This window comes from Nyctereutes procyonoides, unplaced genomic scaffold (assembly GCF_905146905.1).
Source record: "Nyctereutes procyonoides isolate TBG_1078 unplaced genomic scaffold, NYPRO_anot_genome, whole genome shotgun sequence".
Taxonomy (NCBI): Eukaryota; Metazoa; Chordata; class Mammalia; order Carnivora; family Canidae; genus Nyctereutes; species Nyctereutes procyonoides.
This window is the reverse complement of record NW_026575125.1, coordinates 18028088-18053272: the sequence shown is the minus strand read 5'-3', so window position 1 is coordinate 18053272 and position 25185 is coordinate 18028088. Positions and strand designations below refer to the sequence as shown.

At 39.2% G+C, this 25185-nt stretch overlaps 1 protein-coding gene across 2 annotated transcripts in view; it reads right to left on the bottom strand.

The window, feature by feature from the left end:
* Positions 1-25185, bottom strand: part of PHEX (phosphate regulating endopeptidase X-linked) — a 201981-nt gene that overhangs the window by 13288 nt on the left and 163508 nt on the right. For both annotated transcript variants that reach the window (XM_055338552.1, XM_055338553.1), the window contains exons 16-18: positions 10560-10614; positions 4600-4667; positions 954-1084 (exon numbers count right to left, since the gene is read on the bottom strand). In XM_055338552.1, the coding sequence (XP_055194527.1) occupies positions 954-1084; positions 4600-4667; positions 10560-10614 (254 nt within the window). The remainder of the gene's footprint in view (positions 1-953; positions 1085-4599; positions 4668-10559; positions 10615-25185) is intronic.

Sequence of the window (25185 nt, the reverse complement as noted above, 5' to 3'; positions counted from 1 at the left end):
TATTTTTTAAAGTTCATTTGGTGAGAAAATAACTGAATAAGTAAATGCTCCATGTATCACTGGTGGGAATATGAATATAGTAACTTGTTGGTGACAGGAGGAATTTCTCCTTGGTGGACATAAAGGATATGTACATAATGAGAGTTACAGCAGCACTTGCTGTGGGAAAAGAAGTGGAGACAAAGTGTGACCTCTCTCAATAAGAGGTTAGGTGACTATGTTAGAGTACGTTCCCACTGTGGACTTCTAGGCAGCCACTGAAAACCATTAGCTAAAGGAGTTTGTGGTGTGTGTCTTTTTCTGGGTGAGCACGGAAAGAGTGTAGCAAGGTGATTCAGATGAATGACAGGTAGGGAAGAAAAGAGTGCCAAGAGGGGGTGAAGGCAAGAAAGGAACAAAATTTAATGCACACAAATGGCGTGTAAAAAATTTCATTCTTGCCTTCATGGAAATGTATGCATGTAAATATAATAGAAAATAAACATTTTAAAAGTACATTTCTTTTGTTCAAAGTTCTAGAACATCTCTTAACCAATCCAGTCATTAATTCAAATTAGTGAGATTTATTTCAATGAATTAAACTTAAGTAGTAATTTGGAAGGAAAGTTTTAAAAATGATAGGGAGTATAGATTCATAAGAATGTTATTGTTTATGTTTGCTGCAATATTTTTTACATTTATCTAAATCTAGGAAAACAGACTAATGTTTAGGCCTGTGATTCTCAAATTTGAGCTTGTATCAGAGTCAAGTCACCTGAGGGCTTATGAAAAGACAGACTGCCTGAAGACCAGTGCCCCCCTCCTTCCAGGATTCTGGGTCAAGAGGGCTGAAATAACCCTCAAGAATTTGCATTTCATTTTTTTTAGATTTTATTTATTTATTTGAAGAGGGGGGGGGAGAGAACAAGCAGGCAAGCAGGAGGAGCAGCAGAGAGAGGGAGAGAAGTACTTACATTTAAGCCAGCTTTCCTCCAATAATAGTTGCTATATTGGTTAACCATGCACTTGGTTTTTTCTTTAAACTTTTCTTCTGAGTCAGTAGACCACCAAGGATCCAGGTTTCCATTTTTATCATATTTTCTACCTAGCCAAAAGGAAAGTTAAAAGATATTTGTATTACTTGCGTTCTAGGATTTTTATGGTTTCTGGTCTCATATTTAGATCTTTAATCCATTTTTAATTTATTTTTATGTATGCTGTAAGAAAGCGGTCCAGTTTCTTTCTTTTGCGTGTTGCTCTTCAGTTTTTCCAGCACCATTTGTTGAAGAGACTGTCTTTTTCCCACTGGATACTCGTTCCTGCTTTGTCAAAGATTAATTGGCCATATATTTGTGGAATCATTTCCGGGTTTTCTATTCTGTTCCATTGATCTGTGTGTTTATTTTTGTGACAGTATCACACTGTTTTGATGACTAAAGCTTTGTAATATAGCTTAAAGTCTGGAATTGTGATGCCTCTGCTTTGCTTTTCTTTTTCAAGATTGCTTTGACTATTCAGGGTTTTTTGTGGTTCCATACAAATTTTAGGATTATTTGCTCTAGCTCTGTGAAAAATGCTGGTGACATTTTGATAGGGTTTACACCATTTTTCCAAAAATGACATCTACACGCCCAACAGACACATGAAAAGATGCTCAACATCACTCATCATCAGGGAAATGAAAATCAAAACTCCAATGAGCTATCACCTCACACCTGTCAGAATGGCTAGTATCAAAAAGACAAGCAATAGCAAGTGTTGGTGAGGATGTGGAGAAAAAAGAACACTCCTGCACTGTTGGTGGGAATGCAAACTGGTGCAGCCACTGTGGAAAACAGTAGGGAGGTTCCTCAAAATGTTAAAAATAGAGCTACCCCACAATCCAGCAACCACACTCCTGGGTATTTACCCAAAGAATACAAGAACACTAATTCGAAGGGATACATGCACCCCAATGTTTATAGCAGCATTATCTACAATAGCCAAATTATGGAAGCAGCCCAAGTGTCCATTGACAGATGAATGGAATGAATGGATAAAGAAGTGGTGTGTGTGTGTGTGTGTGTGTGTGTGTGTGTGTATTATTACTCGGCCATGAAAAAGAATGAGATCTTGCCATTTGCAATGACAGAGATAGAGCTAGAGAGTATTATGCTAAGTGAAATAAGTCAGAGGAAAACAAGTATCATATGATTTTACTCATATGTGGAATTTAAGGAACAAATGAGCAAAGGGGGGTTGAAGAGAGGCAAATCAAGAAACAGATGCTTAACTCTAGAGAACAACCAGATGGTTACCCGAGAGGAGGGGCTGGGTGGATGGGTGAAATAGGTGATGGAGATTAAGGAGTGCACCTGGGATGAGCAGCGGCTGATATAAGGAATGTTGAATCACTGTATTGTATACCTGAAACTAACATTACACTATATGTTAACTAACTGGAATTTAAGTAAAAACTTTTAAAAAGAAATCTGTACTATTTATGGAAACTAATTTCTTCATTTTCCCTTTCCCTCAATTCAAAAGACCTTGAAAAAGCAGTCCCAGTAGCAAGGGTCACTCCTGGAAGCAGCTCCCACCTTCTCACCACTGTCACAAGTTAATTGTAAAAGGCAGTGTGGAGGGGAGAAAGAGGTTTAAGGAAGTTCTTTCCTTCTAAGCAACAAAGAACATTCTAAAAATAAGATTCATCAACTTATGGCATGTACACTGTGAACCAATCTTAAATTCTTTATTTTCACCTGATATGACCGAAAATGTTCTCTAGATTATGAAATGAAATGGTTTCATTCAGAAAGTCCATGGAGGGAGGTGGAGCACAACTACCAGTGAAATTCCAAACGATCCATAGGCCCAGCCCAGTGAGTCATTCACACTGTGAGACCACAGCCCCTGACTCAGCCTTATAGGAACGTATTTCCTCCACAGTGCTAGGAGCTGAGAGACACATAAAACCTCGTTATGAATCATCCCACAGCCACCAGTGTGCATTGAAGGCCCATCTGTCCTGCTGTGACAAGGAAGGTTGCTCTAAAAAAGAGAACTTGGAACCAGAATGGAAATCTCCAAAACATAATGGAAAAAAAAATAATTATACATGTTGTTTTTTGCTACAGGCTCACTCTTTGTTTTGTGTATACCCTTCAAAAAAAGTTTGAGTAGATTTGGACTATTGTTTATATTCAAGATTACTATTGGTTTAAACTTAATTATGCACAGAACTCTTCACTGGGCTTATACAAAAGTCCACAAAGCAAATGTGTTAATTGAAATAATCCAAAGCTCTTTGGCAAGGGTGGATGCCACTACCAACACCCCAGGGAGAGCATGGAGTCACTGTCCTCCACACACTACCCAACCAATCATTAAACAGTTACTAGGTATGTAGTTAACCATGTAACTCTCTGTTCTAAGTATTGGTTACAGAATGAAATTGCCATCATTAGATCATGTCCTCTGAGAATGGCTCCAGAAGGCCTCCAAAAGATTCAGGAGGAGAACTGTACTTCATATTTCCCAGGAAGAAGGCCCCAGAACCAAGAGATCACTACTGGGTTATGTTTCTTAGCTAATATCCTCATCTTAGATAAACATGCAAAGATAGAAAATGTAGCTCTGGAGATTGTGATGACTATAAGGCGGCTACACTTTAATAGGGAGGGGAGACACCAGAGAAATAGAAACCCTAAGCGACTCAGGAAGGGCTGCTGGGAGCACAGGAAGAACTGTCCAGAAGGAGAAGAACCAAAAGAGTCTGGCCCTGGTGTAGGCATCCAGGAAAGGATGTTGGAGACCCCACAAGCTTAGAAGAAAGAGGTCCTTCTACACAACCTTGCCTTGTGCCAGCCAGCTTCTTGAATCTGCCATACAATCATACAAATATGATTGTAATTTGTGGCTAATTCATAAATTTTAGACATTTCATGTGACTCTCCATAATGCTCAAAGGTAAAGGCGAAAGGAGTGTTGATGAAAAATGATGACTCTCAAAGGGTGCTAATTTCAGTAGTTTATGTCATACTCTGTTCTTGTGCTTAAATGTCATCAGGATACATAGCATATTGTTATAGATTATACATTATTAAGAAAGCGTAGCCTTTTAACAAAATTCTGAATATATGCCAGGATAGAGAAAAACAGAGCTTAAGCATTGCATAATCCTTGCAATAGTATAACGGGATAAGGCAGCCAAGCTCCAGAGTCCTAACTGGGTGAGTCCTCACTTGGCAGCATTTATAATCATCTTGGGAGCAGAGCTCACACCTCCAGGGACAGCATCTCAAGATGGTGAATAAAAAAATGACAAAGGGGAGAAGCTATGAAGCAATTCGTGTAACGCTCGTGGCAGCTATAGCAATCTGATCTAAATGCAAAGCTAATTTCACTGAAATTACAAGGTCTTTTTTTCATGCTAGCCCCTCACCAATGGGAACAATTATTTATTTATGGCAAGCTATCACAGCAAGACATGGGGGAAAGTTTTCAATCAGCAATCATACTGCTTTGGATAATCTTCAGTCTATGATGATGCCACTATGCAAAGATAATAGCAACAATTAACATCCATATCATCAACATTATCATAAAAGTGGCAGCTTATACAACGGAACCAGTACTTACCATTATTATCAAATCCGTGTGTAAATTCATGTCCAACAATTACTCCTATAGCTCCATAACTCAGAGATCTACGGCGTAAATATGTAATTTGGAGAAAATTACAAGCATGAATCTCAGAGTATAATCCTTTGATTTTCTTCAATGAAAGCCAAGATAATCTGTTTTCTAGTAACCACAGTAATAACAACTTAATAACCACACCCACAAAATTATTTTTTTAAAAATCTAAACACACCCTTCTTTCTCATTGAAATGGGCAAAGAAAATAAATTCTAATACTGTCACTATGATCCTATGTAGGATTTTAGGGATATGAAAGAGAAAATTTCTAAAGTCCCTTCCAGCCCTAAGGTTTCCTATGATTCTGTATCTGCTCTAGCCAGTTTATATCTATAAACATTCAAAGCAACAGCAGGGTTTGAAAAGATCCTGCCAGTAAACATACCATTTATTTTTTTATCTGAGAACCTGTTGAAAAATCACTATAGGGGCACCTGGGTGGCTCAGCTGGTTAAGCAGCTGCCATCAGCTCAGGTCATGACCCCAGGGTCCTAGGATCCAGCCCCATGTTGAGCCCCACATTGGGGGGGGGGGCGGTTCTTGCTCAGCAGGGAACCTGCTTCTCCCTCTGCCACTCACCCTGCTTGTGCTTGCTCGCTCTCTCTCTCTCTCTCTCTCTCTCATCAAATAATAAATAAAATCTTTAAGAAAATCACTATAGACTCAGAAGTTAGAAGTTAGTTTCCCAAATGTAATCTTAAAAAAGTAACAGATTGAAAGGGATCTCTGCTTTCAAAGGTAGTGGCATCTCTTGCTTCTGTGACAGACAAGCTCACAAGTGAATGGCAATGATCCTTAAGCCTTAACCAGGTTTGGAAATTGCAGAATTGTGAGCCAAGAGTGGTTGTTCGGTAGCACTTGGTCAGGTAGCCATACACAACTGAAACAGAGTATATTAATGATAAATGAAGAAATCCATAAGGAGGCTTCTGAGACCCTCTCTCTCAGCTACAAGTTCCATGAAGGCCAAACTCTTATCTACTTGATCACTGCTAAATTCTCTGTACCTAGTATACAGTAAGAAAGCAACAATGATTTAACTAATCAGTTAATTAACTTTACCATTTCAAGGAAGTGATAGGTCTACATGTAACTTCTTTTAGTTATTTAACATGTAGATGAGAATTAAAGACAATTTAAAATCCTTGTTATGAGGATTCTTTCTGAGATTCGCAATTATGCTAAAAATATTTCGCAGTTGGCGCCTGACAAGTGACATCAAAGTCACCCGGGCAAATGGAAAGGACCCATAAGTGGGAAGAACGAAAATTTGTGAAGCAACATGTTATTACAGGACATAATGATCCTTAACATGCTAATTGTTTGTCTCAACTATACCCAAGGAAGTGCTGTAAGATTTAATTTTTCCCCTTGGTGGCAATTCTTTCCTTTGTTATTTCTTTCCTGCAAGGTAATTTGCATTTGAAAAAACGCTTCCTACTGTTTTTACATCATTGCAAACCTTCATTAAGGAAGTAAGAGTAAAATTATGCATTTCAATCATGGAGCTCTCATGGCAGTGTGGGACAAACTTGTAATTTTACATGGTGCTGGTTTCTGCAACAGGAGCTATCACTATGCAGCCTGTAACATTGCCCCCTTTTTATGCCTTTCAGCCCTGGGCAGAGTACTCAGTCCTCTACAACCCCTGGTCAATGCTGGTGACTGGACAGACCTAGGGAATGAACAATGGAAGCTTATAGCAACTGCTCCGCAATAAATGTCCCTTAACTGGGGCTGCTCCAATGAGCTTCCTATTTGCAAAGGGTAATAAAGAATTCAGAAAATGACTGAATCACTGTAAGTTCCAATTCTCAGTCTCATAATCATGATCCTTTGGACAGGGGACAAGAAAAAGTAATTTTATGTGACTGAGCCTTACAATGATAATGTTTCATAATGCTGAAGTCACATCTTCCGTTTTGTCAATGGACATTACTAAATGAGCATGCCATAAAAATAAATAAATAAACTCAAATGCCTTTTAAAATGTGACTGGCTGGCCAGAAACAAGAAGACTGTTACAGAGAAAAATCAAGCCTTTCAAAAGTGAAATGGAAAAAAACGACAATTTTTCCACCTACTCAATCTCTCTCGTGTTCTCACTACCCCATGGGTTTAACGTATGCACTGGATTTTGCTGTCAACAAGAGGACAGCCAGGCCGCTGCCTGCAGCAACCATGATCTCACGCTGTCAACAAGTAAGGGCTACTCTGTGCCTGATTCAGAAATTCATTAAAATCTCTGATTTGTTTTTTTTTTTTTTTTTTAATTTTTTTTTTTATTTTATTTATGATAGTCACAGAGAGAGAGAGAGAGAGAGAGAGAGGCAGAGACACAGGCAGAGGGAGAAGCAGGCTCCATGCACCGGGAGCCCGACGTGGGATTCGATCCCGGGTCTCCAGGATCGCGCCCTGGGCCAAAGGCAGGCGCCAAACCGCTGCGCCACCCAGGGATCCCAAAATCTCTGATTTGAAAGCGGCTTTCAGGTTATCTACTTCGACTCCTTAGCAGAGGCATGGGCTTCCTTTATAAAAACCCATTCCAATAGTCATAGGACTTCTCCTGGGATTTCCAATGACCAGGAGCTCATGAGGAGGACCATTTCCTTTTCAGATGGTTCTAAATAAAACAGCTCTCCCTAACACTGATCTGCAGTCTCCTTCCTTTGTCTTCTACCTACTGGTCTCCTATAGTCTCTATCTGAAGACCCTCTGACCACACGCCACCACCCCCACCGAACACAGTAAATTGCTGCCTTAACTCTCCTTCAAAAATGTGAAGACACTTATAGGGTTCCCCTTCACGTGTCCTCAAGTTCTTTCAATTGTTTTTCTCCAACTGTGAATTCTAGACCAGCATTTTCCAAAACACAAGGAAAGGGGAGACTTCAGGAACCTCTGGCTTAAACACATCTAAGTGTTTCTTTCTTACAGAGAACTGCTTGCACATTTTTATGCTGCTGAGTATTGTAATTCTCCAAAACAAAAGGGAGGATGACTTACCTCTGTTACTACTTCGTGGAACACACAATTTGGGATGTTGTCTTAGGCTACTTATGATCCTGATCCTTTCTTCTAGAAACAATGTAGCTTGTCCGTGTCCCCATAATTAGACCCAACAATCAGGGAAGGACTAAGCTAACCAGTGAGAACACAAAGGATACCTACTCCCTGGGTCTGGAGGCTATCCATCCAAAACAGATGCATGGGAAGCCATCTGACTGGACTGTGATTCCCATGTCTCCAGCATCTCCATCTTTCCAATGCCACATACCCAAAAGATGCTTAATCATTATTCATTAAGCAGCTATCATAATAGAGGATGGAAGGCTTCAGTGAGGACACAGAACTTCTTTAGGGAAAAAATACAAATCTCTCTCTCCCACTCAAGTATCAAACATGGCTCAGCATAGGGCTGCACTCATAGACACTAATATTATTTCCGAGGTTTCTATGATTTTGACTTTTAGATCAGAAAATCATGTTCAGGGATCCCTGGGTGGCGCAGCGGTTTGGCGCCTGCCTTTGGCCCAGGGCGTGATCCTGGAGACCCGGGATCGAATCCCACGTCGGGCTCCCGGTGCATGGAGCCTGCTTCTCCCTCTGCCTATGTCTCTGCCTCTCTCTCTCTCTGTGACTATCATAAATAAATAAAAAATTAAAAAAAAAAGAAAATCATGTTCACAGACCCAATAAACACATTCACTGAATCAGTAACTTTAAAACCTAATCAGACTATTTCCAAGTCTCTAGGTGCATAACCACAATAATGGAAGCTCAGTTGAACTGCTAAAGACAAGCAGAATCAAAGAATCCTAGGACATTTTTAGTTTGAAGGAAACCTAGAGGATATTTAACCTAGATCTTTAGTTTTCTAGAAATATATGTACATTTTTAATCTGAATGATAGGGAAAATCAATTCCAGCTATCTGAACGCTAATAAAAAAAAACTTTGCAGCTGAGGTTTGGGATGATATTAATGAATTTGGTTAATACAAACAAAGAATTCTCATTTATGCTAATAGAGTGCTTCCCTAAAGCTTTACTGATGCCAGCTCCTGGTGGCGTAGGCACTCACTGTGTAACACCAATCCAACAGCTTCCAATTGCTAACACCTGAAACTAGTTGTCTGAGGATTTGTTCTGGCTACCAGAGCCCTCTTGGTTGGGATTAGGCAATGCCAGAGACTTAATGCACTTGGTGGCAGCCCTCAAATCAATGCAGGAAGGTGAGCTGGATGCTAAACGACCCGGATCCCCAGCCACTGAGGTGGGATTATGCTGAAGCCTGTTGTACAGTTCCCCAGCAGCACCGAGCCCCAGCTGCTCACAGTGATAACAGACTGGGAAATACATAGGTCATAGGTAGAATAATGGCACCCAACGATGTCTGCATGCTAATCCCCAGAAGCCATGAATATGTTATGACATAGCAAAAGGGAATTAAGGTTGCTGATACTCTGAGTTTAAGATAGGGAGATTACCCTGGATCATCTGGGTGCACCCAATATACTCACCGGGGTCCTTCAAAGTGGAGGAGAAGCCAGAAGAGGACAGTCAGAAGGAGAGGTGACTATGGATCTATGGTCAGGGAAATGCAACATTGCTAGTTTGGAAGATGGAAGAAAGGCCATGAACCAAGGAATGGGGGCCAACTCTAGAGGCTAGAAAAGGCAAGGAAATAAATTCTTCCCTACAGTTTACAGAAAGGAATGCAGCTGTGCCGACATCTTGTGTTTAGTCCAGTGAGACCCAGGGTGGACTTCTGACCTACCGAACTATAAGCTAATGAATTGGTTTTGTTTTAAGCCATTGTTTGTCCTAATTCTGGAAGCCATAGAAAACTCATACAACACAATTTATTGGCTTCCTTCCCTCCCTGTCTGCCATCTCTGCTCCCCTGCTGATGTTTTCTGCTGTCACCTCTCATAAGAACTCCTTGAACTCAAATCCTTGTCATAGGGTCTGCTCTTGGGGGAGTCCAAATCAAAATACTGCTACCACATCTCTCGTATGTTTATATGTATGTGATCCCATATGTTTTTAACCTAGAAAATATCTCAACTGTCATTTGTCCAAACCGAAACACAAGACCCTAAATTTCTAAAAGACTAAATTTTCTGCATATTAAAGCACCAGAGCATACAAAGCACATAATAAAAGTGGTGATATTACCAACAATTAATATTATCAGAATTCCCGCTATGTAAATTCTTAATTACCTAAGTCCACAATCTGTTGGTATTAATGACCTTTAATATCTCTAACTCCAGAGACTGTCAATTTTTGACCTGTTGTATAACTACCCAGATTATATTTCTAAAGACAAATTTGATTATCTTTATTTGTTCAAAACCTTCTATATTTTCTACTGCTTGTTAATGTCCAGGCTCCCTACCTGGCACTCACAGCCCTCCAATATCAAATATCAAACTTCTTTTCCAGATGTCTTTTCCACTACTTCCCTTCATATACTACTTGGACCAGACAAACCAAAATCTTTGCTATTCTGTACACACGTTTCTTTTCTCTTCTTACATGATTTCTTCCATTTCTTCCATGGGTTAGACCTCTCACCATCAACTCAAGTCCCAACCATCCTTGAAGGCCCAAATATTTGTACTATGAGTCAATGCACAAGTGAATAAATGCATAAGAATGAAAGCTCCATGTGTAGAAGTTGCCTCTCCTGTCCAGTCATACACTCTGGTAAAAAGAACAGGAAAACAAATACCTAAATGACAAAAGCAGGACTGACCCACACCTGGTTCTGCACCATCTCTGTGCTGAGCAACCACTGGCTTTGTTTGTTTTTGTGACTTTATATTCTATTCTCTGCCAAACCAGCACGTTTCCCTTACTTATAAATAACTGGCTTCTTCACTCATTTACTTACCGAGGATATTCTGTTCCCCAAAAAAAAGGTTTCTGGAGCTCTCCTGCTGGAAACCCTGGGAGAAAGATAGACAAAATTGTAAGGGATACAGAGATTGATTCGACAATGAGCACCTGGTTCAAGCTTTAGTCTGGAGGTTTCAAAGGCCCATCTGAAAGGTCCTCCTTGTGGAACTGGGAGCACTTTTCACAGATTCAACTGTTGCCAAAATGATATTAATTCAACGGAGTTTGAAATAAGTGCATCACATTAGTTTCGAGGAAACCACTTTGCATGAATACACTACTGGCACTGTCCAGCCTGCTGTGAACTGGGCTCCTTCATACAGTATGTGCAGGAGACTTCTGGCTATCCAGACGTTTCCCCCGATACTGAAAGGGCCAGCTACACGGATATGCAGCCTATACTGTCAAAGGGGCCCCCCTAGGCGCCCCATTTGCCTGCAGCATTCTTGATACTACCCAGAAACACAGAACTCCCCCTAGGCCCACAATGTGTGGAAGTTCAGTGAGACTCAAAGTGAGTACAAGGTAAGCATGTCACATCTAGGATTGAGTAGATGGAGCCTTGGATAGCCCCAAAAGGGCTCTTTCCATTGGGACAAGGATTTGCTTTGATCACCAAAAGAAAGGCAATGGCATTCTAGGCAACATGAATGACCAGGGCCTTATCATACCCTTTCTTACTTTTGTTACTTTCCTGTATTAACTGAAAATTACATAGAAGGAAAGGGAAAGACAAAGCGACCCCTAGTTCCTTTCCCTTTCAGTCCTCCCTTACTCATCAGCAAGCCAGAAGTAGCAAGGGTGAATAGAATGTATGTGCATTAAGAAATAACATAAAAGCAGGCAGGTTAGCTTCGTGCAGCGTTTCCACTGTCCTGGTGAGAACAAAGTATCTGTGCATGTTTAAGCTACAAAATACAAACGGTATAATTTTGGTGATTTGGTGATTCCACACGCATGTCAAAAGCTCTTATATTTTAATTTAAAACTAACATTGTAAAGGTGAACAGTAAAATTATGCTGATGACTTAGAATTTTTATTCTTCTTACAACTTACAATGACATTAAATTGCAAATAAAATTGACAAATCTAGAGAAAAAGAGGTCATGGAAAGCAGGCCAAAGCTTCATACCTGAGCACCTTTAACTGCTCTTCTTCTTGCTTTCCGAACAGGGGGCCCATATTTTCATTTGGCATTGGGCCTTACAAATTATGCAGCTGGCTTTGTGCAGACGAGTGGGAGAAATGCTTTGCTTTGGTATTGCAGCTCACCACCAAATTTTGCACCCTGGGCTGATCCTAAGAGCCACATTCATAAGTCCTAACAATCAAGAAAGAAGACACAACAGAGAGGGAGAGAGGGAGAGAGAGCAAGCACAGCCTTCTGTAGTGTCCTTGCCTGCTTCACAGCCACTGCTCTAGCTCCCGTGAGACTGAAAGCTCTTTTATGAGTTAAAATGTTTTCTCTTCACTCTCCCTCTCAACATTCTACCTCCTTGCCATGAGAGGATACTATGACACTAGGAGGAGAAGTGAGGGCAGGAAAGCAAGTTCTTAATTTAGAAGTGAAATGTTAATTCTATATACCTATTCTTTATATTTTCTTAATATCAGTTTGAGATTTCAAGGTACAAAAACCTCACTGCAAAACAGAGATGGATCCAGCTAGTGGTTCTCTGTCTTCCTGCTGCTTTCATATAGAGGAAGACGCATGACTCTGAAGGGGCAACATCCTATTAATCTTCATAATTTTTAAATTTCTTTATATTTTTTTGCATCTTTACATCAATATTCCATCCTCTTTTTCGGTGATCACTTTTAGTAAGTCATTCTAACTTGGAGATATATATGCAAGTATATATTACATATATGCAAATCACAGTGTTTATATGAAAGTCTCCTCTCACACAATAAATCGTCAAAAAGCAATGATATTTCCTAATAAGAACAATGATCATAAACCAATGTGATCTAATTATGAAATCATTATGGCTTTCTTGCCTGGTACTGTGCCCAGCTGGAAGCATTTATTTCCACTGCCAACCTCTTTACAGGAAGACATCTGACACCTGCATGTGCCTCCATTTCTGTGGCTTTTGCTGCGAGGGGCCCCACACTCGCAGGCCACAGCCATCACACGCCTCTGATCAGCTGTGTCTACTCAGCTTGTTGGGGCCATGGAACCCTACACTGATCAACACAAGAATCTGATGCCCTCAGGGCTGTTTTGCTGAAGAATGGCTTCACAGTGTAAGCTGCAGTTCTGGAGGTGTCAACTGGCCAGAGTGATAGATCAAAGCCCAACAAGGCCAACTCAGCATCTTATCTCATGAAGTGGATACACTGTATTTGCCAAAGGTAGAAATAAAAAAAAAGAACTAAATAAACAGAAAGGGAATTTTCTCTCCCTTTTTAATAGGCTTTTCTTGTTTGTTATTTTTTTTTTTTTTGGCAAATCCATTTTATTTCCTTTTCCACCCATCTCAGCCTCTGCGCTTCACCAGTTTCACACTTTTAAAGCTTTTTTTCTTTTTAAGCTCCTTTTTCTATCAGTTTATTTATGGGAGGCATCCTCACAATGTAAATGAGTGTCTATACACATATATATGCCTATATCCATATTACGTATTACATACAGACACGTTATGCATACAAACATACAGATATGCATCTGAGAGGAGAGAGGGAGAGGAAAAAGAAATGTAACTATTAGATTGGCAAAAATTAGTAAATTTGGTAATACGTAATACTGGCCAGGGTGTAGGAAGCATGTTGGTGTGAGCATAAATTGCTGCAAGCATTTTAATGAGCAATTTAGTCATATCTTAATGCTTTAAATGCCACTTTTAAAAAATGAGTAACTACGTGACAACATGGAAAAAATATCTAAAAGATAATATGGAGTGAAAAAATATTCAGTGAAAAACCAGCATTTAGTTGTGTACATGGTCCTTTTCTGCATAATGTATATATAAACACATGTATAGGTATGTACAGTCAGTTCTGTGCTAACACTTATATTGAAAAGGCAAATTTACTCTAAGGTGATTGACACACTGGGGGAAAAAATTGGGGCCTAAATGCAATTTCATGTTTGCTCATGTGTAATTTCGTCCTCAAGAAATGCAAAGCAAAAAATGGACCAAATGAACTGAGCCACACAGGAGTACACAAAACTCACACATCCCAACATGGACCAGTTAGTTACCTCAGTTCACCACATGTGTTAGAAACCATAGCCACCCACACCTGGTGCTAAAATTTTCCTTCTAACTTCCGATCACCCTCCTTCAACCACTATACAATAACTCATAAGCTACAAGCCTCCCAATACCCACTCCCACAAGCAAACTTCAGGTCTTTTCAACTGAATATGCCATATTCACTCTAATATTTATGTATTTACTCATTTAATAACATGCATAAGACTGTGCTATCATTTTTCTTAAGATTTCATTTATTTTTAGAGAAAGAGAACGCAGGCAACAGTACGAACAGGGGGAGGGGTAGAGGGAGAGGGAGAGAAGCAGATTCCCCACTGAGCAAGGAGCCTGTGCTATCATTTTTATTAGGCTCCTGGCTTTTGTTTTCATGTGTCATCAATAACATTTTTGATTGTTGTGTCCCTAACCCCATTTTTCTCATAAGCCTGTGGCTTTTATTGCACAATTTTGTATAACACAGTGATATTTAGGAACAGATATGTCACATTGCAGCAGAGCTAACTGTATATGTACATGTGCACATCTATGTGTATATGGACACATGGACACATATAGATTCCTGCCAGTGGTCCTCAAATTTTATCATGCATCAGAATCACCTAGAGGGCTTATTGAACAGATCGCTGGGCCCCACACTCGGGGTTTCTGTATTAGTAAGTCCGGAGTGGAGGCTAAGAATTTTCATCTTTAACCAGTTCCCCTGTGACGCTGAAGCTGCTGGTCTGGGAGCCACATGTCAAGAGCCACGGCCCAATCCCTGCTTCATGTGTACTGTGGAGTCATGGCTACATATGTTCACTGCTGCATCACTATAATTGAGAAAAGTGTGCAACAAACCAGATGTTCAACAGGAGAAAATGACTTCATTATGGCATAACCTACTATGGACTGCTCTGTAGCAAATGAAAAGAGGTAGGTCTTAATATTCTAGTATGGAAAAACCTCCAAGACGTGTTGGAAGAAAGCAAGGCACAGATACAAATGTATAAATACCATTCCTATTTTTTTTAGATAAGTACCATATCAGTGTAGCACATGAATGCAAATGCACAGTAAAGGTCTGTAAAATACATATCAAAGAGATCATAGTGGCTGCTTCTTGGAGCTAACAGGGACTTGAGGGTAGTGACTGGTTAAAGGGATTTTGGACATAAATGTATGTTGTAAATTTTAACTAGTCAAAGGTAACCAACTTGTATAATGAAAATCAATTCTTTTAGAAGTAAACGAGTATATATTATAGAAAATTCTTCTGAAGGTTATACAAAAAATGTTTATAGTTCACTAAGCTTACATAGTAGCATTCTGCTCTTACATTTGTCAACACCAGCAAATTTCATTCCTATTTCAAGCAAAAATACAAATTGTGGTTATGTAATTCAAAGACTAAAATTCGAACAAAAGATAATATTATTTTCTGGATGTTGTAATAGCCCCATTATTTGTTAGTTCTCTTTTTCAGATCTGCGCCTAGGAAAACCACTAAGGCCTGCTTTTGGCTTTCTATTTGTGTCAAACCTTCCTTTTTTGCTGGAGTCTCCCCACAATTCCCATATTAGCGAACAACGACGAACTAACCTCGAGGGTTTTCGTTTACAGGACAGACACGCTCACCAAGCAACTGACCATACTCAGTGGACAACTAACCCAGGCAGGTTCAACTATTTGACCTTTGAAGTCACAAAGTTATATCCTAACTGTAGCTACAGCTTTCCAAGAAAACTTAAGTGCCTCGACATGTTTTCCCCAATAGACTCTCAATCGAAATGTAGATTTTAACAAAATGAAAATCCCTGTCCAGCTCCATGCACGTTCCATTACCCCTGTGTACTCTTAGCCCTCCCTACTGCCGAGGAATAAAGTAGCATATACTCCCTTTCCATGGTAGTGACACATGCTGAAAAGAAAAATCAGATAAAATGCTGGTTTAGATTGGAGTCCTTTGGTCCTAACAATCCTGAATGAATATATTCTCTTTTCCCTATATTCTTTGCATGCTTTCCTGTAACTGCCACATTAAGTTTCATACCCACAGAGGTGTATGATTCAGGAAAGTTATCATATAGCAAATACTTTAAAAGCATTACTTTCCAAAGTTTTACATTACATGGAAGTTTGAGGGATTTTTTTAAATATATATATTGACACTTACAAATGGGGTTATTGTAGGACCATTCTGGCCAGTCTCACACATCTTTTCCTGTTGTATCCACATTTGGTCAGATTTAACAAAATGAGAGGCCTCCAACTTTCACTTGTCAGACTTCAAAACCCAGACTGCTTCTTCCCTTTCTCTGTAGCAAACTTTTGTAAATATACTAACACAATGGAAGACAACTCAGACTCGACTAAATTTGGAAGCAGTTCATTCTTAAATTCAATCTATCTTTTGACTTCTTTAGAGGAACTACTATTAGTGAATGTGTTCACTTAGGATCCCTCCAGGAGCCTCTGAGGCAGAAGTGGCACATCCAGAGCCAAATGATAAAGGTCAGTTCAAAAGAAGGTGAGAGGAATGGTGAGGGGGTGGGGAGGGCAGGATTCTAAAGGAGAATGTGTGGGCCAAAGTACATACTGACCTCTTTAATTCAATCTATTTCCATACTTGCTATAGCTGCTTTCTCCAGAGATGTACTTGAATTTTCCATTGAGTGCATATCTGTGTCTGTTTTTTTTTTTCCACTGTGGGTGTTTGTGGTATTTTTGCTAAGGGGCTGACTGTATCAATACAATGTATTATTATTTTGTCAAATAATAGGATGTTTAGTCTTTTGCATGAATTTATTGATGTACTAACATGGCTTTATTCTAGTACATGTTATGACAGTTATTTTCAAAAGTCTTAAGTGTATGCTTATACTACTGAGCTAATCCTCATATCAATCCACATTTCAGGATTTACTGCTGATGTATCATCTTAGCAACACTATTATACTTCTTGGTGAGATTCACTAGTTACTTCTGCTGAGTTGATTATTTTACTTGTCCTATGTAATAATAGGGAGTTCTATAGCTCATGAAATGAACATATTTTAGGACTCTGTTTTTGAAGATGTTAATATATTTAAATATTATGATAAAAACTACCAGGAATAGTTGGGTTTGGTTATGATGATGTAATTTCTATACATAATCATTGACCACTGACATTTACTAAGCACCTATGATATTCCAAGCTTCATAGGGAAGCTCTCAACAATACAAATGTCCCCAAAGGACCTACCATTTAGTGAAGGAAAACGGATATAACAAAAGAAAACCATCTATATTGCAATATCTAAAAAGGTGAACTGATACCAAAGCTCTCTAAAGTGTATTTTTTAATTGAAACATGTTTTAAATTCAGTAAAGATGCATAGAGGTGTTTGGGGAGAGGGGATAGCTATACACATGTCTACACTAACAAGTAAAAGATATGATCTATGAAATCAGTTGAAGTTTGAGGTAAGAATGGTTTAAGACAATGGCACTCAATATGTGGTCAAGGTCCAGCAACATCAGCATCACCTGGACACTTGCTAGAAATACAAATTATAGGGGCCCACCTCAGACCTGCTGAATCAAGAACTCTGGAAATGGGGTCCAGAGTTTTCAGCAGGTCCCCCACGTTACTCTGGTGATGCTAGTTGAGACCTACTGGTTTAGGTCAGGACAAGGATTTTCAATCCCAACTGTACATCAGAATACCTTGGGAAGCTTTTAAAAAGTAGACCCATGTCAAAGCCCCTGCCCAGACCTACTGAGCCATAATCTTTGGGATGGAGCCTTGAACATGAGTATGTTTTAAAAAGCACCTCAGGTAGGACACCCAGGTGGCTCAGTTGGTTAAGTGTCTGCCTTCAGCTCAGGTCATGAGCCGGGGTCCTGGGATTGAGCCGCATGTTGGGCTCTCTGCTCAGTGGGTAGACTCTTCTCCCTCCCCCTCTGCCCCTTTCCCTGCTTGTGCGCTCGCGCTCTCTCTTTCTCTCTCTCTCTCTCTCTCTCTCTCTCAAATAAATAAGGTCTTAAAAAAAATAAAAAGCACTTCGGGTGATTCTAATATACCAAGAAATTCAGAACTCTTGGTTTAGGAAAAATAAGGCACTGCTGATACTTAACTGATGTATATAAATCAGCCCTCTTGTCTCATTCTCCTCTCTTCACCACTCCTCAACACTGTGCTTATAACATATAATTAGACATTTTTCTTATAATTTTGCAGACTATACTTTCAAAACTGATACTTTACATGGCTAACAAATTATCATTGTACAAAGGACAGAAATAGTTTTAATTGCAATTGCTTTGGAAAATCCGGAATGAATGCTCACTCTGAGGGAATGAATGTTACATCTTATTCCGGCTTAGTTCTCATAATCAGATAAGCCGGATACCATTCTTCTAGAATCTAGGGGACCATCAGTTGGGACATGGAAATTGCTGCAATTACAAAGCACTTCTGGTTATATTTTCTGCTGTAAAGGGATTTCATTGTCATCACTGCTAAGATTAATAGTGGCTTTTTTTTCAATTTGGCATCTTGCAGTAGTTTGGTGAATGCCAACCTACCCCTTTCCAGAAAGTATCAAGTACTAACAGCTGTGACTCATGTCAAGGGATTCAGCAAGATGCCTTAGCCATCTGCTGGCTTCCTACAGGTAACCTCCTGCCACTCTATCTATCAGCCTAGAACTGACAAGCAGAAAGCAGCTTCTAAAATCTGTCCTCCATCTTGAAACTTCCTCTTCTAGCCCTTCTGTTCTTTTTCTGCCATAATTACCTTGAGGCTGCAACAAAGAGAACCTCCTCTCCTTTACCAGGGTGACCAACCATCCCTGTTTGCCCAAGTCTGTGGAAGCTCCTGGGATACAGAACTTTCAGTGTTAAAACTAGGACAAGTCCCAGGCAATCAGAACTACCTTTATGTAACCACATTGACCTCTTTTGCATTTGCTGCATTTTTATACCTCAGTGGTTCTCAAACTTCAGCATCTAGCAGACATCTGATGGTTAAAATCTTAAAATATAAATTGCTGGGGCCACATCCAGAGTTTGATTCTATAGGTCACGGGTGGGATTAGGTAATGCTCATTTATCACAAGTGAGGCTGATGCTGATGATGCAGGAACAATATTTTGAGAACCACTGCTACAATTCAACATCTGGCAGAAAAAAAATTTCTCCCCACTATAATGCTCAGTATCTCATATTCTACTCTTATTCCAATAGGTCATTTCATACACACAATTGCTGTCCTTAGGTATTCAAAACTGGCACTAAAGGCAGGGATGTTTAGCCCAGGACTGGGATTATAATAGATGTTCAGCAAATGCCTGTCTGGGTTCAATGATCCATAGCTGGGGTTGAGATAATGGTCTTAAAAATGAAAATATGACTAACATTTCCCCTTATGTCAATTCGACAAAAATAAAAAGTCCCTTTCATCTCCTCTGACAGCATCTTTACAATGCAAAACTCAGTAAAAGAAAACCATCTCATCTATTGTTAATGGAAATATAAATTGGTACCACTTTTCTCAAGAGAAGTCGGGTAAGATGTATTTTAAAATCCTAAAATGGACATACCATTTGATCCAGCAATTCCTCCACACCTAGGAATTTACTCTAAAGAAATAGACAGATTTGCATAAAAACATAGACACAAAACTTATCACTGAATCCTGTTCTTAAATAGGAAGACAAACAACCCAAGCATCTACTGACAGGAAATTAAAGAAATCAAGGTGCTTATAGTTGGTGAAGTACTATGCATGATAACTTAGAATTACATGTAATAAATGGAAGCAATATTCATGTTACAATGTTCAGTAGGGGGAAAAGCAGCATTATTGGATGAGTGCATATTTAGTTTCAATTTTTTTAAAAGATGTATTTATTTACTTCACAGACAGAAAGCATAAGTGGGAGTGGCAGAAGGAGAAAGAATCTCAAGAAGACTCTGTGCCAAGCGCAAAGCCCAACATGGGACTTGATCTCATAAGCCTGGGATCATGTCCTGAGCTGGAAGCAAGAGTTGGACACTTAAGCGACTGTACCACTCAGGGGCCCCTAGTTTCAATCTTTAAATGTGTAGATAAACAGAAATTTGAGAGGTATTCAATAAAATCTTTAAATGATGACACGAACTTTAACATTTTTTAGCTTAAAAATTTGAAGGAAAGACAAAGGATTAGAGAAAATCTTCAGAAACAATCACAAAACAAGTAATAAAATGGCAATAAGTACACATCTATCAACAATCATCTTGAATATAAATGGACTAAATGCTCCAGTCAAAAGGCATAAGGTGTCAGACTGGATAAAAAAGAAAAACTCAAACCCATCTCATCTGTATGTTGCTTACAAGAGCACATAGGTCTTTATTTTAGACCTAAAAACACGTGCAGATTGAAAGTGAAGGGATGGGGAAACATGCATATGAAAGCAAGTCACTCCTATTGGATAAAATAGACTTTAAAACAAAGACTGTAACAAGAGGCAAAGAAGAGCATTATATAATACTAAAGGGGACAACACAACAAGAAGATATAACTATGGTAAATATGCAACCAACATAGGAGCACCTGAATACATAAAACAGTTAAAAACAAACAAAAAGGAACTAATTGATAATAAACCGTTAATAGTAGGGGACTTAAACACCGCACTTACATCAATAAACAGATTATTTAAACAGAAAATTCACAAGAAAACAATGGCTTTGAATGACGCACTGGAACAGATGGACTTAACAGATATATTCAGAACACTCCACCCTAAAACAGCAGAATACACATTCTTTTCAAGTGCACACAGAACATTTCTCCAGAATAGATCACATATTAGCCCACGAAACCATCCTCAACAAATTCAAGAAGATCCAAGTCATACCATGCATCTTTTCTGACAACAACACTATGAAACTAGAAGTCAACAACAAGAAAAAAATCTAGAAAGACCACAAATACATGGAGGTTAAACAACATGCACTAAACGATGGATGGGTCAATCAGGAAATAAAAGAAAAAAAATACATGGAAACAAATGAAAATAAAAACACAACAGTCTAAAGTCTTTGAGAGGTAGCAAAAGCAGTCCTAAGAGGTAAGATACAGCAATACAGGCCTACCTCAAAAATCAAGGAAAATCTCAAATAAACAATGTGACCTTACACCTAATGGAGCTAGAAAAAGAAGAATAAAACCTAAAACCAGCAGAAGGAAGGAGATAATAAAGATAGAGCAGAAATAAATGATATAGAAACTTAAAAAACAATAAAACGCCAATGAAACCAGAAGCTGGTTCTTTGAAAAAAAATCAATGAAATTGATAAATCTCTACCCAGACTTATCAAGAAAAAAAGAGAAAGGACTCAAATAAATAAAATCACAAATGCGAGAGGAGAAACAACAATCAATACCACAGGTATACAATCATTAGATAATATTATGAAAAACTATATGTCAACAAACTGGGCAAACTAGAAGAAATGGATAAATTCCTAGAAACACATAAACTACCAAAAATGTAACAGGAAGAAATAGAAAATTTGAACAGTTTGATAAACAGCAAAGAAATTGAATGAGTAAACAAACAAACAAAAAACAAACAAAAAAACTCCCAACAAACAAAAGTCCAGGACCAGGTGGCTTCACAGGAACATTCTACCAAACATTTAAAGAAGAACGAATTAAAAAGAAGAAGAAGAAGAAGAAGAAGAAGAAGAAGAAGAAGAAGAAGAAGAACAACAACAACAACAACAACAACAACAACGAACTATTCTTCTCAAACTATTCCAAAAAATAGAAAAGGTAGGAAAACCTCCAAATTCATTCTATGAAGCCAGCATTATCCTGATACCAAAACCAGATAAAGACACCACCAAAAAAAAAGAGAACGGCAGGCCAATATCCCTGATGAACACAGATACAAAAATCTTCAATAAAATACTAGCAAACTGAATTCAACAATAAACTTAAAAAATAATTCACCATGATCAAGTGAATTATTTCTGGGTTACAAGGGTGTTTCAATATTTGCAAATCAGCATGATACATCACATCAATAAGAGAAAGGATAAGCAGCATATGATCATTTTAATAGATGCAAAGAAAGCATTTGACAAAGCACAACATCCATTCATGATAAAAATCCTCAACAAAAGTAAATTTGGAAGAAACACACCTCAACATAATAAAGGCCATCTATGAAAAACCAATAGCTATCATCCTTCTCAATGGTAAGAAACTGAGAGCTTTTTGCTAAAGATCAGGACCACGACAGGGATGTCCACTCTCACCACTTCTATTTAACATAGTACTGGAAGTCCTAGCCTCAGCAATCAGACAACAAAAAGAAATAAAAGGCATCCGTATTGGTAAGGAGAAGTAAAATGTTCACTGTTTGCAGATGACATGATACTCTACATAGAAAACATGAAAGACTCCACCAAAAAACTGCTAGAACTGATAAACAAATTTAGTAAAGTTGCAGAATACAAATTCAATGTACAGAAATCTGTTGCATTTCAATATGCCAATAATAGAGCAGCAGAAAGAGAAATTAAGAAAACAATCTCATTTACAATTGCACCAAAAATAAGAAGTTCCCTAGAAATAAACCTAACTGAAGAGGTGTAAGACCTGTACTCTGAAAACTGTAAAACTCTGATGAAAGAAATTGAAGAGGACACAAAGAAATGGAAAGAGCCCATGCTCATGGATTGGAAGAACAAATATTGTTAAAATGTCTATGCTCTCCAAAGCAGTCCACACATTGAATGTAATCTCTATGAAAATACCATCAGCATTTTTCACAAAGCTAGAAAAACCCACCCTACGATTGGTATGGGACCAAAAAAGACCCCGAATAGCCACAGGAATCTGGGGGGAGGGAGAAGCAAACCTGGAGGCATCACAATTCCAGACTTGAAGTTATATTACAAAGCTGTAGTCATCAAAACAGTATGGTACTGGCACAAAAACAGAAACGTAGATCAGTGGAACAGAATAGAAAATCCAGAAATAAATCCACAACTATATGGCTAATTAACCTCTGACACAGCGGGGCAGAAGATGCAATGGGAAAGCACAACCTGTTCAACAAATGGTTCTGGGAAAACTGGACAGCTACATGCAAAAGAAGGAAACTGGGCCACTTTCATACATCATACACAAAAATAAATTCAAAATGGATGAAAGACCTAAAGGTGAGACCTGTAACCAGAAAAATCCTAGAAGAGAGCACAGGCAGGCAGTAACCTCTATGACATCAGCCATTACAAGTTCTTTCTACATATGTCTCCTGAGGCAAGAGATGTAAAAGCAGAAATAAACTACTGGGACATCAAAATAAAAAAGCTCCTGCACAGCAAAGGAAACAATCAACCAAACTAAAAGACAACCTATGGGATGGGAGAAGATATTTACAAATGACATAGCTGATAAAAGGTTTGGATTCAAAATCTATAAAAAATTTACACAACTCAACACCCGAAAAACAAATCATCCAATTAAAAAATGGGCAGAAGACACGAACAGACATTTCTCCAAAGAAGACACCCAGGTGGTCAACAGACACATGAAAAGATGCTCAACATCACTGACCAGGGAAATACAAATCAAAACTACAATGACCTATCACCTCACACGTGTCAGAGTGGCTAAAATCAACAAGACAAGAAACAATAGGTATTGGTGAGGAGACAGAGAAAAAGGAATCCTGACGCATTGTTGGTGGGAATGTAAACTGGTGCAGCCACTGTGGAACACAGTATGGAGGTTCCTCAAAAAGTTAAAAATAGAGCTACCCTAATGATCCAGCAATTGCACTACTGGGGATTTATCCAAAGGATACAAAAATACTGATTTGAAGGTGTGCATGCACCCTGATGTCTACAGCAGCATTATCTACAACAGCCAAATTATGGCAACAGCCCAAATGTCCATCAGCTGATTGAATGGGTAAAGAAGAGGTGATATATATATGATATATAGTGGAATATTATCCAGCCATAAAAAGAATGAAATCTTGCCACTTGCAATGACGTGGATAGAGCCAGAGAGTATAATGCTAAGTGAAATAAGTCATTGAGAGGAAAGACAAAGACCATATGATTTCACTCATATGTGGAATTTAAGAAACAAAGCAAACGAGCAAAGGAAAAAAATAAGAGAGGGAGGCCAACCAAGAAACAGACTCTCAGCTCTAGAGAACAAACTGCTGGTCAGCAGAGGGGAGGGAGTGGGGGAGGATGGGTGAAACGAGTGAGGGGATGAAGGAGGGCACTTGTCCTAATGAGCACCAGGTGATGTATGGAAGTATGGAATCACTATATTGTACACCTGAAACTAATAGTACACTGTATGTGAACTAACTGGAATTAGAATAAAAACTTAATGTTTTTGCCGGGAAAAAAAATTTAGCTAAAAATTTTCTAGGTTTTCTACAATAAATATTAACTACTTCTGTAATAAGGGTAAAAGACTACTGTTTCTTTCAAGAGAAGACAAGTGAGATTGTGAGCACCAAGATAAATTAGTGAACTTTCTCCCTGACTTCCCATCCCCCATCAGCATGGCACTGTGCCAGCTGCCCGGGGCCTCACTCTGGCTCAGAGCCAGGTCACCTGCAGGGAGCGTCCCATTCACACCCCACCTCTTTCATCCGACTGCCCCTGACAACCATGCCATGCTTTCTGCTACCAGCCCTACAGGGAAGCTGCCGTCCTGTGTCTGGAAGCAGCATTTGTCCTGCCCCATAAGTATGTTTTCAGAAGTTCTCTGCAGGTGGCAAATGTGTCTCCCTCTAAGGCATTGGTCCTGGGACTCACCACAGTAACAGGAACGCCGTGAGATTGCAGGGCTTTCCAGGTGAGGGCACCTTTGTCCTCCAGTGCCAGTACCCAGAATGCCATTCTTAGCTGCCTCCTTGGTCAGGCCTCAGTGCCAGGGCTGAGGGTGGGGTAGGGGGTGGCTGAGAACAGACTATCTTAGGAACTCCAGAGTCCTTGACTAGACCAGGGCGAGAACGTCTTAAAATAATTGTAGCAGGTGTCCCACAACCTTGCTAAGTGCATCACCTGGCAATTTTGCAACCTATTCTAAGTTTGTTTATGACAACTTTGGCTCATTTAACCAAACTTCTTAAATCTCATAGTAAATTTTATGAAGTAAAACCTTTTTGGAGTACATCTAAATATTCTTTTTAAGGTAGCTTATGGCGTCTCTTAAATAACACCTGTTCCACTCTACCCATATCCAAGGATGCACAGAGATTATGGGCACAGCTAAAGGGCCTGCAGAGAGCAGCCGTCTTTGAGGCACTGGTAATAAACTGCTGCTCCAAGGCCACAGCCCATTGGGACGTGGCATTGGCAGGACCTGGGAACCATCTGACCCTCACCTCCTAGCTGTCCTC